The sequence below is a fragment of the Macaca thibetana genome, chromosome 8 (assembly GCF_024542745.1).
Source record: "Macaca thibetana thibetana isolate TM-01 chromosome 8, ASM2454274v1, whole genome shotgun sequence".
Taxonomy (NCBI): Eukaryota; Metazoa; Chordata; class Mammalia; order Primates; family Cercopithecidae; genus Macaca; species Macaca thibetana.
In genome coordinates, this window is record NC_065585.1 from 1,907,847 (window position 1) to 1,925,453 (window position 17,607).

The 17,607-nt window shown below is 57.4% G+C and overlaps 2 protein-coding genes across 2 annotated transcripts in view; both read right to left on the bottom strand.

Annotated features, from left to right (window-relative positions):
* The window catches only part of GLI4 (GLI family zinc finger 4), a 29,244-nt gene extending 22,306 nt beyond the window's left edge, over nt 1–6,938 (bottom strand). The window contains exon 1 of the mRNA XM_050801038.1: nt 6,859–6,938. The gene's annotated coding sequence lies outside the window, so the exon portion shown is untranslated. The remainder of the gene's footprint in view (nt 1–6,858) is intronic.
* A 4,796-nt stretch (nt 6,939–11,734) lies between these two features.
* On the bottom strand, nt 11,735–15,380 carry ZFP41 (ZFP41 zinc finger protein). The gene is made up of 2 exons (XM_050801059.1): nt 15,067–15,380; nt 11,735–12,548 (listed from the first exon to the last, which is right to left on the bottom strand). Exon 2 carries the CDS (start codon nt 12,389–12,391, stop codon nt 11,795–11,797), a length of 597 nt encoding a protein of 198 aa, XP_050657016.1. The 5' UTR covers nt 12,392–12,548; nt 15,067–15,380; the 3' UTR covers nt 11,735–11,794.
* Nucleotides 15,381–17,607: the final 2,227 nt, after the last annotated feature.

Sequence of the window (17,607 nt, forward strand, 5' to 3'; positions counted from 1 at the left end):
AGCTGCAAACAGACGCTTATCCCAAATGCACAGGACACTTACCAAGGACTGATGGTCTCAGAGTCATGCTCAACAGCTTTGGCTGGCAGGACACTTAAAGTTTTGGACAACAGAAAGTAACAGTGGAAAAGGGGACATCTGCCCCAACACGAGAGGCCAAGACCACAGCTGTTACAGGAGGGGTCAGCGCCGTAGTACACGGGTGGCGGCGGCTGCACATGCGTGCCTGGGGAATGAGAGTGTTCGGACATGCCAGGTGCCCAGCCTGGGGAATGAGAGTGTTCAGACATGCCAGGTGCCCAGCCTGGGGAATGAGAGTGTTTGGACATGCCAGGTGCCCAGCCTGGGGAATGAGAGTGTTCGAACATGCCAGGTGCCCAGCCTGGGGAATGAGAGTGTTCGGACATGCCAGGTGCCCAGCCTGGGGAATGAGAGTGTTTGGACATGCCAGGTGCCCAGCCTGGGGAATGAGAGTGTTCGGACATGCCAGGTGTCCAGCCTCACCAGGAAACAGGCACACGGGGACAGAGGTGCACACACTGAAAACTCTCACTGAATCCACTCGCCTGAGCGGTGGCCACGGGAGCACGGTGCTGTACTCCCCACAAACCTGAACCTGGGCCCCAGGGCAAGAGGCATGGAAGGTGCAGGGGTGCAGGGATGTGGGTAGGGGCTGCCAGCTCAGAGGCATGTCCAGGAACCCCCATCAGGCCAGAGCCCTGCCCTGAGCCGCCTGCAGGGGTGACTGCGGGACAGCAGCGTTAGACCCAGTCTTGGCTGTGAGGTCGCTCCCACTGCCACGCACGACCCTGGGATTCTGTCAAGGTGGGGGCCGTCTGCTCGGCCCGGGCTCCCTGACCATGTGGCTGGGTTTGCAGAGGAAACCAGGAGAGTGCCAACACCAGGCTCTGTAAGCACGAGGCTCCCTGCCGGCCCCATCCCAGAGTGTACCCCCATCCTTCCCGCATCCCTGGGCTCAGCTGTTCCTCACTGACCTCAGAGACACCCTGCCCTGCCCCAGCTCCACAGAAGCCCTGCCCACCACCACCTCAGCTCTGAGTCTCCCTTGGGGACACGGCTTTTCTCCTGGTGCAGAGGCGAAGGACGCTGTCCCTAAGGCCTATCTTCCTCTGCAGCATGTTTTGATGTCAGCCCATTCACAGGAAAGAAACGGTCACATCTCAGTGCCCCAAATGGGGACCAATAGGAGAGGTCACTGGGAATGAAGTCCGGGTACAGTCCGGGGTCCATGGGCTCTCCAGAAACGCAGGTGGACCCCACCAGAGCCAACGAGCCTCAGTCGCTGATCGGCCCCTCCCTGCTTCCCCGTGTCAAAGAGGAAACAGAGGCCCAGATGAGGAGGGCTGGCTGGCTGCATCCCCAGACCTCTGGTCCCAGGGCTGGCTGGCAGCGCCCCTCCCCCTGCTCACTTCCTGCTCTCCTGAGAAATGGCTCAGGGATGCAGCCTGTGGGGACAGATGCTGGCATAGCTCACAAAATGCTCGCACAAGGGACACTCCATGGCACGTCCCTGCAGCCGAGCAAAGTCACAACATTTGAGGTACTCTGCATTCTGAGGCCCACAGAGCTCGGCTGGCCAAGTGAGGCTGGGAGGATGGTGCCTGCTGGTCACGGCAGGTGAGTGGGGCTGGGAGGATGGTGCCTGCTGGTCAGGGCCACTCTCTGGTCTGGGTGGCCGAGCAAGGCTGAAAGGATGGTGCCCGCTGGTCAGGGTGGCTGCGTGAGGCTGGGAGGATGGTGCCTGCTGGTCAGGGTGGCTGCGTGAGCCTGGGAGGGTGGTGCCCGCTGGTCAGGGTGGCCCAGGAGGTGCTGTCCAGGTGGAGCCCGGGGCTGGTGTGGGTGCGCCATGCTCCTGAGAAGTTTCTGGGTTGCGGCTTTGATGTTCTCCTGCAATGAGAACGCTGACACTTGGCTGAAGGGTCCTCACGTCTCCCCCAGTACACTTCTGAGATGCCGGGAAGGTTCTGAACATTAGGCTGATTCCTGGGACTCCCTCCAGGGTGGCCTCACTGGAGTCAGGAGCCCGCGCCCTGCGCCCACTGCCCCACTAGGATGGCTCTGCAGTGGGCTGAGGACAGTGAACACTGGGGTCACTGGTGGAAAGTTGCCCACTGTGATGGTTTTGACCTCTGAAGATGTTTGGGAGCCAAGTGAACGCCTGGGAGCTATTTCTAGGCATTTCAGAGGCTGCTTCCCTGCACGTGCCTGCCGCACACCGCCCTCCCCGGGCCAGGCGCCTGCTACACAGAAGGAGGTTCCTTTTCTTCTCTTCCGAGCGCTTTTCTTCTCCTTTTCTTAATCTCTGCTCCTCCTCTGAACTGAGGTGTGTGCGAATCTTTTTGTTAGTTTTGAGGTTGCTTCTTATGCATATTTGATCTGGAACTTCCTGCTTTGGGGGTGATCTGCTCTACCAGCCTGAAAAGGACGAGAAATACCTTCTGAGTACATAGGAAGTGCGGTTATACCTGGTTCCTCTGTTGGTAAAGACCACACTATGAAAGCAAGAGAACGGCTTGGGTTGAGTGGAAACAGGCACCTGCGGGCGATGGAGGCCAGGGTTGGGGGCGGGGGGCCTTGAGATCAGTGGGGGGTGTGGAAGTGGGTGTTAACCCGTGCACCCCAGGGCTGGATGGCACCAGGTTCATGAGGAAGTGCTTCCTGTTTTCTAAAAACATTAAGGAAGGTGGGAGGGTGTCAGATGTGTAAGCTGAGTGTACGTGACATGATCCTTTAAACCGTGCTAGAGCAAATGCCCACTCACCCTCCATCTGGTTTCAGAGCGAGATGCCACCCAGGGGCCCATGCCCTGTGCCTGCCCCTCCCTCCTGAGTTCCCTGTGAACCATGCTTTTGCTTTTCTCTGCAGTCCGACTACGCGTCCCCAGACAACACACTGTTTAGTTTTGCTTTTAGTTTTGAACTTCGCGGCAGTTAAAACAGAACCGTGTGTCTTCTGTGCCTTACATTCGCTGCTCAGCGCTGTATCTGACACGCACAGGTGCTGACGTGGTCCCGGCTGGCTGTGCAGTCACTGCGCCAACAGCTTCCCTTGACCAACAGACCACGATTTACCCGCTTCGCTGCCGACAGGCATTGGGTTCTTTCCGGCTTTCCTGACAGTGCACGCCGTGAATGTTGTCGTCTCTGGCTGCGCGCATGCACGTTTCTCACGGGGAAGTAAACAGTGGCTCCTGGGGCAGCAGGAACGCACATCTTCGCCTTTGCCAGAAAAAGCCAGGCTGCTCTCCAGACTGTGCTGCCGCCCAGTGCCACAGCAGCAGACGAGGACTCCCGCCCGTCCCGTGCAAGGATCAGAATCAGACCTGGCCGTCTTTACCACGCTGTGGGGCACAAAATTGCATCTCTTTGTTGTTTTAACTTGTGTGCCCTGATTTTTAATGAGATTGAGCATGTTTTCAGATATTTATGAGCCATGGATGTTTTTTTCTTCTGTGACTTTTGCCCACTTTTCTTTTTTCTAGAGATGGAGTCTCACTGCATTATTCAGGCTGGTCTTAAGCTCCTGTTTTAGGCCATTTTTCTACTTAGATATTTGTCTTTAAAAATCCTGGTTCCTATGACTGCTACACATATTCTGAACGTTTGTCATTTGTTGCTACAGTGGTCAGGGTAAGTAACGGTGGCTGGGATAATGAAGAACCTCCGAATCTCGGCGTCTCACTCGGGAGGCCTCCCCTTCTTGCTCACATCACAACAGGGTCTTGAGGCTCCCCCGAGGGCGACTCCGGGACATGGCTCCTTCCCTTGGTGTGTGGCTCTGCCATCTCTGAGTCCTTCTCTTTCAGTCACAGGAAGGGAGGACAGTGGATGGTCACAGGGAAGATTTCAGGAGGCCAGGCCTGGAAGAGGCGCCCATCGCTCCTGCTCACATCTGCAGAACAGAATGCAGTGGTGCAATCACAGTTCACTGAGGCGTCAACCTCCCAGGCTCAACTGATCCTCCTGCCTCAGCCTCCCGAGCATATGGGACCACAGGCGCATGCCACCACACTTAATTTTTAATTTTTATTAGAAATGAAATCTCACTATGTCGCCCAGGCTGTCTCAAACTCCTGAGCTCAATCGATCCTCCCACCTTGGCCTCCCAGTGTGCTGGGATGACAGGTATGAGCCACCGCGCCTGGCCTGCGAGTGCTTAGTACCTTTTTTCATGTATATGTGTATGAGTGACACTGAACTGTAATTTTGATATCCAGATTATACTCGCTTCAGAAAATAACACAGGGTGTGTTTCCTGTCTGTCTCCGAGTCTGGGTAAAACTGGAGCTGTTTCTTGAAGTCACGTGCAAAGCACCTGGACTTGGCGTTCTTTGGCAAGACTGAGAATCATCCACACAATCTCTGTCACGGCCACGGACTCTGTGTGCGTGTCTCCTCGAGCTGGGCTGCCGCGTGACTTTCCTCCTGACGGTCGCGCCGTTTCGGTGGAGTTTTTTGTCAGCACGGACTTTTCTCACTTTTTCAGCGTCAGATGTGGCTGCACTGCCTTCCCTTCTCATTCCGAATGGTTGATTTGCTCCTTTTTTCTCAGTCATTTTGCCAGAGAATGTCAATTTTAATAGTCCTTTCAAAGAACTAACTCTTAGCTCTTTTGTCCTCTCAGTGGTGTCTCTTTCTATTAGTTATATTAATAAGTGGCTTTATTTACTTATTTATTTTTTTGAGACAGAGTTTCGCTCTTGTTGCCCAAGCTGGAGTGCAATGGCGCCCTCTTGGCTCACTGCGACCTCCGCCTCCCGGGTTCAAGCAATTCTCCTGCCTCAGCCTCCCAAGTAGCTATGAATACAGGCGCGCCACCACACCTGGCTAATTTTTTTTGTATTTTCAGTAGAAACGGGGTTTCACCATGTTAGCCATGGCTTGTCTTGAACTCCTGTCCTCAGGTGATCCGCCTGCCTTGGCCTCCCAAAGTGCTGGGATTACAGGCATGAGCCACTGCACACGGCCTGGGCCTTTGTTTTTCTAACTGTCACACTGGGTGCTTCCCTCCTGACTTCCAGCTCCTCTCCTAACAGCAACAGAGGCACACAGGGTTGGACACTGCCCTTGGATTCTGCTGCCCCCAGGTGCTCTGTTAAGTTGTATTCATCATTGAGTTTTAAGTGTCTTTTAACTTTCATTATGTTTTTCTTTGACCTGGGTCATGTAGGTTTTCTCTTCCTGGAATATGAGCTTTATTTACACAAGACACCAAAGCAGAGGTCAGCCTAGACAGCCTGTGGCTTCAGTTCTTGGTCTTGTGGTGATGTCATGAGTTCATCTGTCTGTGCCAAATGATGGGGGCAAAAAAGATGGCAGATTGGTTTTGGTTTGGTTGTGCGATTTTTCTCATAACAATAAACATTAAAAAAAATTTCCAAGTGGATTTAAAAGAGTATCTTTTATTTCTGAGACAGGGTCTTGCTCTGTCACCCAAGCAGGTCTTGAACTCCTGGCCTCAAGTGATCCTCCTGCCTCGGCCTCCCAAAGTACTGGGATTACAGGTGTGAGTCACCGCATTGGGCCCAAAAAATGTATCTTTTCTTGTTGTTTTCCATGCTGATTTTGTTGAAGCCAGCTCTCTCATCTTTTCCTTGGAGAGGTATCCAAGGCCATCAGCTTGCACGGCCCCCATTACGTGTGTGAACCAATATCTGATCTCGCTAAGAAAACCAGCACGCGGGGCAAGCCCTGATCCCACTAACACCAGCATGCGGGGCGAGCTCCGATCTCACTAACACCAGCACGCGGGGCGAGCCCTGATCCCACTAACACCAGCACGCGGGGCGAGCCCCGATCCCACTAACACCAGCACGCGGGGCCAGCCCCGATCCCACTAACACCAGCACGCGGGGCGAGCCCTCATCTCACTAACACCAGCACGCGGGGCGAGCTCTGATCCCACTAACACCAGCACGCGGGGCGAGCTCTGATCCCACTAACACCAGCACGCGGGGCGAGCTCTGATCCCACTAACACCAGATGTGGGGCGAGTCCTCATCTCACTAACACCAGCACGTGGGGCGAGCTCTGATCTCACTAACACCAGCATGCGGGGCGAGCTCCGATCTCACTAACACCAGCACGCGGGGCGAGCCCCGATCCCACTAACACCAGCACGCGGGGCGAGCTCTGATCCCACTAACACCAGCACGCGGGGCGAGCTCTGATCCCACTAACACCAGATGTGGGGCGAGTCCTCATCTCACTAACACCAGCACGTGGGGCGAGCTCTGATCTCACTAACACCAAACGCGGGGCGAGCCCTGATCTCACTGATCTCACTAAGAATAGCAGCACGCGGGGCGAGCCCTTATCTCACTAACACCAGACGTGGAGCTAGCTCTGATCCTACTAACACCAGCATGCAGGGCAAGCCGTGATCCCACTAACACCAGCACGCGGGGCAAGCTCTGATCCCACTAACACCAGCACGCGGGGTGAGCTCTGATCCCACTAACACCAGATGTGGGGCGAGTCCTCATCTCACTAACACCAGCACGCGGGAGGCTGCCTCAGCCTCCCGAGCATATGGGACCACAGGCTCTGATCCCACTAACACCAAACATGGGGCGAGCTGACATGGCCACACAGTAGGATCCAGCACTGTGCTTACGACGTCACGTATTAAGGCTCTGGTTCTTGGCAACCCTGTGGGGTAAGCACTGTCAGCATTGCCATTTCACACCTGGGAAAACTGAGGCAGAGGTCCCAGAGTTCCAGAGTGAGAGGTCAAGTCCACAGCCCCTGACTTGAGAGCTGTGCTCTTGACCACCTCCCTCCATGCTAGAAATCAAAGATGTTGGATTAAAGTGTGAGTTTAGGATCAGGAACCCACCTGCCCGCTCCTACAGAGGCCGAGGCAGTCCTGCCATTTGTGCACTGCTGCAGGTGTCTCTGTGGGCGTGACCCGGCGCCGGCGTTTGGTGAGACGTCATTCCACATCTGGGGGTCCGCCTTATCGGCCCTAAATCTGGAAAAGATATTTATTGTGGCATTATTCATAATAACCTAGTTTGGAAACAGCCCACATACCCATGTTGGGAAGTGCATAAGTCACCCGTGCCTTTTTGATTCAACTGGTCATTGTGCAGGCATTAAAAGTAACGCTTCCTTTCTGGCCAACATGGTGAAACCCCGTCCCGACTAAAAATACAAAAATTCGCCGGGCGTGGTGGCGCATGCCTGTAGTTCCAGCTACTCAGGACGCTGAAGCAGGGGAATCGCTTGACCGCGGGAGGTGGAGGCGGCAGTGAGCTGAGATCACGCCACTGCACTCCAGCCTGACGACAGAATGAGACTCTGTCTCAAAAAAAAAAAAAAAGGTAATGCCTCCCACTGTCAGTAACAGGGAAAAGCAATGATCATATTATCGTAAGTAAAATCAAACCTAATGCAGACACCACCAGGGCATGCGTGCCAGTCTCCTGGGCCGTCCTAGACAGCTGTGTCCACACTCACCACCCTCCCTGGCACATCCTGACAGACAGCAGAGGATGCCTGCCTTGAGCAGCTCCCTGCCCCGCCCCCTGGTTTCTTTCTTGTGTCCGAGTTCCTGACTTCTGACGCCATCTCTTCCCTGCCAATAGCTAATTCTGAAGAATGCTAAGACACAGAGAAACTGCCAGGATTGGGAGTTGTGTTAGTTCATTTTGTGTTACTGTAAAAGAATACCCAAGGCTGGGTAAGTTTTTATAAAGGGGTTGACTTGGCTCGCGGTTCTGCGGGCTGTGGAGCTATCTGCTTGGTTTCTGGTGAGGCTGCAGGGAGGGATCAAGAGAGACAGGAGAAGGCGCCAGGCTCTTTAATCCAGGAGTCCCCAACCTCAAGATGGGTCCATGGCCTGTTAGAAACGGACCACACAGCAGGAGGTGGGCGGCAGGCGAGCGAGCGTTACCGTCTGAGCTCCGCCTCCTGTGAGATCAACGGTGGCATGAGATTCTCACTGGACTGCGAACCCCACTGTGAACTGCGTGCGAGGGATCTAGGTTGCGTGCTCCTCATGAGAATCAAATGCCTGATGATCTGAGGTGGGACAGTTTCATCCTGAAACCATCCACACCACTCCCTGTCCATGGAAAAACTGGTCCCAGGTGCCAGGAAGGTTGCGGACCACTGCTTTAAACAACTAGCTCTCCCGTGAACCTACGAAGTGAGAACTCACTCATTACTGTGAGGAGGGCACCAAGCCATTCCCGAGGGATCTGCCCCCATGACCCCAGTACCTCCCGCCAGGCCTCCTTCCAGCACTGGGGATCACATTTCCACATAAGATCTGGAGGGGACAGACGTCCAAACTACACCAGGAGCTCTAATGCACCCTTCACCTAGGACAGGATTAGCAAGCAATGGCCCACAGGCACATCCAGCCCACCTCCTATGTTGGTAAATAAAGTGTTTTTTTTTTTTTTTGAGACGGAGTCTCGCTCTGTCGCCCAGGCTGGAGTGCAGTGGTGTGATCTCGGCTCACTGCCAGCTCCGCCTCCCGGGTTCACACCATTCTCCTGCCTCAGCCTCCCAAGTAGCTGGGACTACAGGCGCCCGCCACAGTACCCGACTAATTGTTTGTATTTTTAGTAGAGACGGGGTTTCACCGTGTTAGCCAAGATGGTCTTGATCTTCTGACCTCATGATCCGCCCGCCTCAGCCTCCCAAAGTGGTGCGATTACAGGCGTGAGCCACTGCGCCCAGCCTGTAAATAAAGTTTTCTTGGCACAGCCGTGCTCGTTCATTCGTATGCCACTGACAGCTGCTGTTGCCCTACACAGCAGGGTGGGGACCTGCTCTTCATGGGAGAGCTAGTTGTTTCAAGCAGTGGTCCCCAACCTTCTGTGGTCCCCTGTGGGTGCTAAGGCATAGGCCGTACGGCTGCAGTGCCAAGAATACTTCCTGACTGACCCTTCATCGGAAAAGTTTGCCAACCTGTGTTCTAGATTCCCCATGACTGACATTGAGCCAGTCTCCTGTCACTCTCCAGTGACGTGCACACACCATTGGCATGAACTGCAGGCGTCACGCTCTGCGGCCGAGAGCCTCGGTGTGCGTCTGCAGTAGGAGGGCGTCAGTGAGGACTGCCCTGTCCCTGCGGCGCTGGTGCCGGCTGTGCCTACAGTTGACTGTGCCTGGAGTCTACACTCCAGGTCAGCCAAACGTCCCAGCAAGTCCTTCAAAGCAACTCTTCCGATCCAGGACCACACGTCGCATGTGCTCTGATGCCTGCTTCTGAACAATTTCACCTCCTGAGATGTCCATTTCTGGTAGTGCAAGTCTTCCTCTCCTGGTGACAGCTTGGCTGAGGCCGTCCAGCCTCAGGGACATACCGGGAACGGCTGCATAAGGAGATCCGGGGCAGGGGGCCCACCAAGATGTTCTGCCCTGTGGGGGTCAACACTGGCCGTGGTCTGCCGGCGGCATCCAGGGGCAGTCTATCTAGGTGAGGCTGAGGCTGCCCGCCCCTCGCTCCCTCAGCCCCTTGCCCCCTCACCCCCTCACCCCCTTACCCCCTCACCCCCTTGCTGACAGCAGTGGGCTGACCACAGCCCCAGGGAGCCCCACGGGAAGACTGGCCTCCCCAGCACACGCCCAACAGTGTGAGACACAGTCATCACCGAGGCAGGTACACAGCACCACGGGACTTGCCACCTACCTACCCCCACCGGGACCATGGGCCACTGAGAAGCCACGAAGGCCATGCTTCCAGCAGCGACCGCGGTGGCAGGACCATCAGGAGGCCACAGGTGCCACGGCTCCTCTCTGGTGAGTCACCTGCTCACCTGTGCCCAGGAAGACCCCTCCAGTGCGGTCCTGAGAGCAGACCCCGCCCCAGGCAACACGTCTGATGAGGCCAACACAGCCTCAACCCAAACAAGGCAGGGCCCGCAGGCGAGCATAGCCACACCAGCAATGCCATGGGGGTGTGGTGGTGGTGGGGCCTTCTGGGTAGACCAGCCTGGGTCCACAGCCAGCTCACGCACTGAGTGTCACCCGACCTCAGAGAGCCCTGCAGCCATCTGGGAGATGCTGCCCTGCAGGTCAGGACCCAGTGCGAGCAGGTGACGGGCTGGGCTCTCAGACCTACTATATAGAACGTTAACCAGGCCAGAGGCAAAGCTAGTGTGGGTGACCGTGTGGTTAGTTCTAGGCTATTTCTATTTCTGTGGGGAAGTGAGGAGATGCATCTGTCAGTGCAGCCCATGGGCAGTGGGCATGAGAGAGGCTGGGAGCCGGGCAACCTCCTCACGATACTACAAGTGGCGGCACTCAGGACTCCCTGCCATGGAACAGGCTCCTCTGGCCAGGCCAGCAGCGGGAGCAGCTGGGAGAAGAGACCCACTTTGATGTGGAATGTGCTTCCAACACGTCTGAGTGCAGGGATCGAAGCATCCTTCTAGTGGGAGGGGAGGCCTGCCAAGAGGCTCTCTTTCCAAGTGACCCCACGGTGGCCAAGCTGGTATGGGGCCTACACAGACAGGCAGAAATATTACAGCCCTCAGAAAGACTGCGGCAGGAAAAACGTGTTAACCCAGTAAACGTTTCCACCCAGACATGACTGCTCTCCATTGTCCAGGCAGTGTCCCCCACTCCGTTTCTGAGACTGCTCAACGGACAAGGCCAAGGCCGTCTCCAGCTCGAATCCGGACCCTCCTTCCAGGACAGAATCCCCAAAGACTAGGGCCATGATTAGTGTTTCATGTCTAAACAGCTGACAACACAGGCGCCAACATTTCCCAATAAAAAACCATATTACCTCCTGGTTGACAAAGTCATTTTCTACCCTCTTATAAACCAGTCCCTAGAGAGCACAGGGTCCTGTCCACAGTGCTCCTGGATGGACACAAAGGTGGCACAGGCCTGTGGACCTGCCATGGGGTGGGACAGGACTGGTACGGGCATGAAGAAATGGAACTAACCTGAATACTGGGCTGCTCCGTGGGGCTGGGGCCCACCGCTAACGTCGGAAGGCCAAGGGGCAGATGCAGGCTGGACTGAAGCTGCTGAGGGCACCCCAGGGGCCCCACCACGTGGCTGGGGCAGGAAGCTCAGCAGGTGGTGGTGTCCAAGGTCCTGAGGAACCTTTGTCCCGAGTCCATCCAGGTAAGTCAGGCCACCTCTCTGGGAGCAAGGCTGGGCCAAGAGGGCGCGGGGTGTGGCCCAGTTCCAGGGACGGGGTCTGAGCTCAGGGACTGGCACTCCAGCAGGAGGAGAGAAGCCAGAGAACCAAGCACAGTTCGGGCACAGAGGCCGGGAAGGGACGAGTGGTCCTGGGGCTCGCTGCAGAGCTCGGGGACCCAGAGAGCAGAGTGTCCAGACTGGGGCGTTCAGCGGCAGATGAAAGGCTTAAGCAGAGAGGACATCACAGGCAGGTGGCAGCGGGAGGTGCTCGGCCGCCCGCCACACCAGGAGCCTCTCCTGCTGGGTGCTCTGAGGTGACCCAAACCCGTCCCACGGATGGCAGTGAACACACCCTGCTCTCTGGTGCTGAGCCCCGTGAGCCATCGAAGAACCTGGAAAATGGTCTGTGGCTGCAAGGAGCCTCTCGTGGCTTCTACATTACTGCAGTGTCTTGATCCAAAGAGATTCTCTGCAGTGGAAAGGTCGCTCGCTCGTTTGCACGTTCCCACATCTGACCAGGCTGATTTTCCGGGGGTCCCCAGGGCACGGAACACAGTGCACATGGCCCTGTGCCCCCACCAGACGCTGAACACGAGGGAGCCACGGAGCAGGCGGCCGGCGAGGTTCGCACTGTAGGGCCTGAGTCCACAGACGGCCCCAGCTCAGGGCTTCTTCCGAGGGTGGCGTTTCCGATGGCGGATGAGACAGGAGCTGTAGGCAAAGGCTTTCCCACAGTCCGTGCATTCGTAGGGCTTCTCCCCGGTGTGCGTCTTCTGATGTTTCAGGAGATTGGAACCGCAGTTAAAGGCTTTCCCGCACTCCCCGCATTTGAAGGGCTTCTCTCCTGTGTGAGTCCTCTGGTGTTTGGTGACGTCGGAGCTGTGCCGGAAGGCTTTCCCGCACTGCACACACTGGAAGGGCTTCTCTCCCGTGTGGACCCTCTGATGGCGAATGTGGTCTGTCTTGTGCTTAAACATCCGCCCACACTCACTGCACTCATAGGGTTTCTTCCTCTGAAAAGGAATGAACACGGGAACCCCCTCAAAGTCATCTTTAAATGAAGCGTCGAAGGCATCAAAGATGTGCTCTTCGTCTTCAGGACTCAGGCGGGGCTCTGTGCGGGGTTTCCTGGGCACAGTGGGCCTCTCGGGTGGCTTTCTGTCCCCGGACGCCTTCTCCTCTCTGAGTATGCCCTTCTGCACATCTGCTTCCTCCCTCGGGGTCGGCGTCTTCCTTTTTCTGCCTGCAGGCTTCTCCATCGTTCTGTTCCTTGGAAGCGTGAGGGCTAAGGGGCTGCTGACTTCTCTGTGGGCCCCACTTCCTCAAGAACGGCTTGCTTCCCACACATCTCTCCACACTCCCAGCGCGGGACTGATGCTCTGCACCAGGAGGCCAAGGGCCACCATCCTCTTGGTGCTGGGGAGAAGAACATGAACCTCAGATTAAAGGTTCGCATTTCAGGGGCTGTGGGGTTTGGGTGCGGCCCCTCCCTATGTGTTCTCCCACAAGTGTCTCAAACGGAATTGCTGATCTCCCCGGAGCTCCACCTGACTCACTCTCCCAGCCTTTCCTTGTCTTGGTGAAGGGATCAATTGCTCACCAAAGAATCCTTGCTCCTCTGCCAGGGTTCGGGGTCTGCACACCACATCCGCAGGATCTGATGTGCCCATCAACTGCCCTGTGGCTTCCCTCCTCCACCCCCGAATCCCCCTGGTTCCTGCCCTAATCTCTGTCTCCACCACACTGGGCTTGGGACCAGTCACTGTGCTTTGGAGCTACAGGCTGCAGGGCCCACACGTGCCCAGTGGAGGATGCTTCCAACCCCCAGGGCTGGGTTCTGAGCTCATGAAACCAGGGCTGCCCCCCTGCCATGGACCACAGCAGCCAGCAGACCCCCTCATGTCACATCCTTCCCACCTCAGCTTCCTGAGTAGCTGGGACTACAGGTGTGCGCCACCATGCCCAGTCATATTCTAAGAAATAATATTCCATACCCTTTGTATTAGTTCTTGGGCCAGGGTTGCGCCTAGGTAGAAAGTGGAGCTGAGATGCATGTTGTAAGTGACATATCTCAACACATAAATACCTCGAATTCTCTTTGTTAAGTAAAGAGGAGGTTCGTGGTCTTCCCTCCGTTCCCCCACGAGTGCAGGTAACACATAAACTGACTACAGATTTCCTATCTCAACAAGTCTTTTCTACAGGAAAAGACTTTATCCTGGTCTTTTCTACAGGAAAATGTTTATATGACTCAGTTTCAGGCCAACATCACTTTCTAGGGCTCTATCTAGAGGTGGCGTGTGGGACGAGGCAGATTAGGTGGGCGCCAGAACTGAAGATGAAGGCCACGTGTGCTGAGGGAGGATGCAGGCATAAAGCAGCATCTCTGCTGGGGTGGGCAGGGGGAGCCCTGGTGCCCAGGACAGAGGATCACAGCCTAAGCTGGCTGGAGTTTGAGGCCAGGATCCAGCTCTGGTAGGAAACAAAGGTGAGAACCAAGAACGAACACTAAAAATCAGTCGACCAGCTGTTTGCCTCATGGGCAGGGCAGAGCTGGAGAAGCAGCAGCTCTCCAGGGCACAGTTAGAAACCTATCTGGCTCTCTGCACACTCCACTCCATGGCGGGGGTGGGTGTTTGTGAACCTGCTGAGCCTGACACCTGCTGCCCGGGGCCTGTGTGGGGATCCTCTGTGCTGTATAGCACTGTTCCCTCTACCAGACACTTGTTGCTGCACGTGTGGCTGGTCACTGACATGTTAGGCAGCAGAGGCTCCTGAAGGTGAGGATCATGTCTTTTCTATCTTCAGATCCTGGTCACATACTGTGCTCAAGGAACATTCTCCATAATGGTCCTGTCGACTCAACTCAGGCTGGCAGGTGCTAACCGGCAGAGACTGGAATGACTCACTTCTCTACATGCTGCCCACCCTGAGAAATAAAATACTTGTTAAGAAGAGAGTGGACTGGCCGGGCTCAGCGGCTCACGCCTGTAATTCCAGCACTTTGGGAGGCCGAGGCGGGCGGATCACAGGTCAGGAGATAGAGGCCATCCTGGCCAACATGGTGAAACCCCGTCCCTACTAAAATACAAAAAATGAGCTGGGCGTGGTAGCGCGTGCCTGTAGTCCCAGCTAGTGGGGAGGCTGAGGGAGGTGAATTGCTTGAACCCAGGAGACAGAAGTTGCAGTGAGCAAAGATAGCGCCAGTGCACTCCCGCCTGGCGACAGAGCAAGACTCCGTCTCAAAACAAACAAAACCCAACCCCCACCCCACGCACACACACAAAACAAAAACGGAGTGGACCGCAGCGATTGTCTTGGCCTCACCTCACAGGCCTGTAGACAGGAGTGATTAGCTAGTTACAGATGGCGCAACCCACACTTGCCACAGCCCTAAAGGCTGGGGTTCTGGTTCTGTCGTGCAACTCCGGCAGAGCCCCGTCGCCTCTCTGGGCGGAGGAACGTTCACCTAAAATATGAAGCTCTGGGTATCCGCAGGCGGTAGGGGCTACCTAGGAAACCTCACTCACCCTGGCGCCTCCCTCCACTACTTTCAGGGATCTGGGTCTCACGGAGAGACTGGAACATTAGTGGGCTTGAGATTCAAGGGCTATCTGCACTAAAACAGCCTGCTGGGTCCACGGCCTGCCAGGGGCCAGCTAGCTGTGCCAAGGCCTGAGATGCCAGGCATCTGAGCCAGGCGGAGGGACCCGCCAGGGTCTTGTGCGTGATCCTAGTTAGAGGTTCCCCTTTCAACGCCACACCCCCGCGGCCCGCGTGCGGAGCTAGGTCGGCCTCGGGGCCGGCGCCTGGGAGGCGCTCAGAGCCAGGTCTCGCCACATCCCTGGAGCGCTGGGGTGCGGGGAGGCGGCGGGGCCCATACCAACTCTGCGCGTCCTGGGCCGGAGGCGGCGGGCAGGAGCCCAGTGAGTACCTGGCTGGAGACGAGGGGCGACGAGGACCTCCCGCTGCAGAACGCGGACTCGCCCGGGCCCTACTAGGACTGCTGGAAGGCGGGGAGAGGCGCGCGCCCCTCACGGGGTCCGGAGGCAGGAAAGGGAAGGCCTAGATGCTGCACCGCCCCGCCGCTCCCGCCCCTGCCTGCGTCCAGGTCCCCGTCCGGACCCCGTCAGCCCTAGGCACCCGCAGGAAATGCCCGCCCGCTGACCCGCCCCTTCCGGCGGCCACGCTAGGAGCCGGGGCTGGACTCGGTGGTGGTGAGCGGTGGAGGGCTCGGCCCGAACGGATCCACCCCCAGCCGACTCCGCCCCGAAGACCCCGCCCCGATCATGCCCCGCCCACTCAGGCTCCACCCCTAACCGCCGTCTCGTCCGCAGGTTCCTCCCCCAACTGACCCCGCCCCTTCACAGTCCTTTATGGCAGGCACCCTCCCGAAGGCTCCGCCCTGATCAGGTCCCGCCCCGAGCAGGCCCCGCCTCCGGAAGCTCCTTCTCGAGCTGGCTTCCCCTCATGCCCCGCCCCCTCATGCTCCGCCCTCATGTCCCGTCCCCGAAAGGCCCACCCCCGAAAGCTCCTCCCGGAGCCGGCTCCCCTCATGCCCCGCCCCAGGCTCCGCCCTATGTCCCGCCCCTGAAAGCCCCGCCCTGAACCATCACCCTCATGCCCCGCCCCCCACCGACCCCGCCCCGCGAGGCCCCGACCCCATAGCGCGTCCCCGAGCCGACCCAGTCACTTAGGCTGCGCCCACCAGGCTTTCCGGATCCGACGCGCGTGGGCTTCTGGCTCCCGGCCCCCAGCGGGGAGATCGCGGCCGCCCGCCGGGAGGCTTGTCCCTGAGGCCGCTCCCTGCCCACCCCCAGCCTCAGCCTCCGTGGCGTCCACCGCGTGCCTCCACAGGAAGTCGCTACCTGCGCCTTCAGCGCGGAAGGAGAACCGACGCGTCCCCTAGCTGGGCGGGCACCGCCTCCACCACCGCCGCCGCCGCGTGCACGCCCGGGCCAGCCGTCTCCCACCCCGCGGCCCTTGCGGCTCCTCCCGCCGTAGGCAGCGCTCCGGGATATGCTCCCAGCGCTGGCTGCGCTCACTCCACTTCCTGCCCGTCCAGATCGCACTGCGCCGCCAGGCCCGCCACGTACCGCAAACTGGGTGTCCTAAAACGACATCCGCCTGTTATCTCAAGGCTTCTGTGGGCCAGAAGGCCAGGCTTAGCTGGGTCCTCAGCTCAGGTCATCCGCTGTGTTCTCATCTGGAGGCTGGACTGGGGAAGGATTGCTTTCCACCTCATGCGATTGCTGGCAGAAGTCATGTCCTGGTGCTTGTAGGACCCAGGGCCAGCAGGAACTGTTCTCAGCTCCCGGGGGCTGCCTACTGGCCCCTGCTGTGTGGCCATCTGCGAGGGTGGGCAGTTCACAGGGTGGTCACTTCCCCAGGGTCCGAGGGAGAGCCCCACCCCCAGATGGAGTCCTATGGAACAGAACCTAATTGTGGGTGACATGCCACCCCCTCCGCCCAGTTCTACTCAGATTCAAGTCACAGGTGCCACCTGTAGCCAAGGGAACTATGGGCATGGGGCTGGCGCTGGGGGATCTCCTTAGGATATCCGCAGCATTCTGCCCCCTCCACCCACAACCCTTCCCATTTCCACTTTCTATATGATTTCCTTATTATATTATTAATTATCCCACACTCCCACACTCCCATGCAAATCAGCTCTTTGAAGGCTGCCACCTGTGCTTGTTCTGGGTGCCTGGTGTGTGCTGGGCCTCATGTTTTGTGGACTGAGTGAACGTGGGTGGAGATCTTAGGTGCTGCTGGTGCTGTGGCACCCTAGGAACTGCCTGCCCCCACCCAGCCCTCTCTCCAGCTGCCTCCTGGACTTAGCAAGGTGTTGAAAACCAGGCAGTTCTGCTCCCTCCTCATCCCACCCCCCTCTCCCATCCTGTTGCTTTTACTTCCCAATGTTTTTGTTTTTGTTTTTGTTTTTGAGCAGCAGCAAGATTTATTGTAAAGAGCAAAAGAACAAAGCTTCCACAGTGTGGAAGGGGAGCTGAGCAGGTTGCCCTACCTACCAATGTTTTCAACCAACCCCTCTTGCACAGCCTGCTTCCTCTGTCCGGGCTGGAGCCCCATCTCCTCTCACCAGTACTACTTCTGTGCCCTGCCCTGGGGTCTCCCTGCCTTCATTTGGGCTCCCCTGTCCACCCCTCCTATAGAAGCTGGAGGGGCTGACTTACAGGGCAAACCCGCAGTAGCCCTCCCAGCTTCATGCCCGTCCTGCAGGATGAGGTCTGGGTCCCTTAGCAGCTGCAAAGGGGCCTGCACATACTTGCAAGCTGCCCCTCTCACCACCCTTTCACCTCCCAGGAGACTCAGCAGCAAGTGCTTGCCCTGCCACACACCATCAGCTGCATGCCTCAGCCCTGGGCCTTGAACACCCCTGCTCCGCCTCCGCTGGAAGGACTCTTTCCTGTTTTTTAAGACTCCACCTGTTTAAGCTCCTCTGTGCCAGCCCCAG

Coding starts and splice junctions, on each gene's coding strand:
- ZFP41 (XM_050801059.1), bottom strand. CDS start 12,391: ATGGAGAAGCCTGCAGGCAGAAAAAGGAAGACGCCGACCCCGAGGGAG.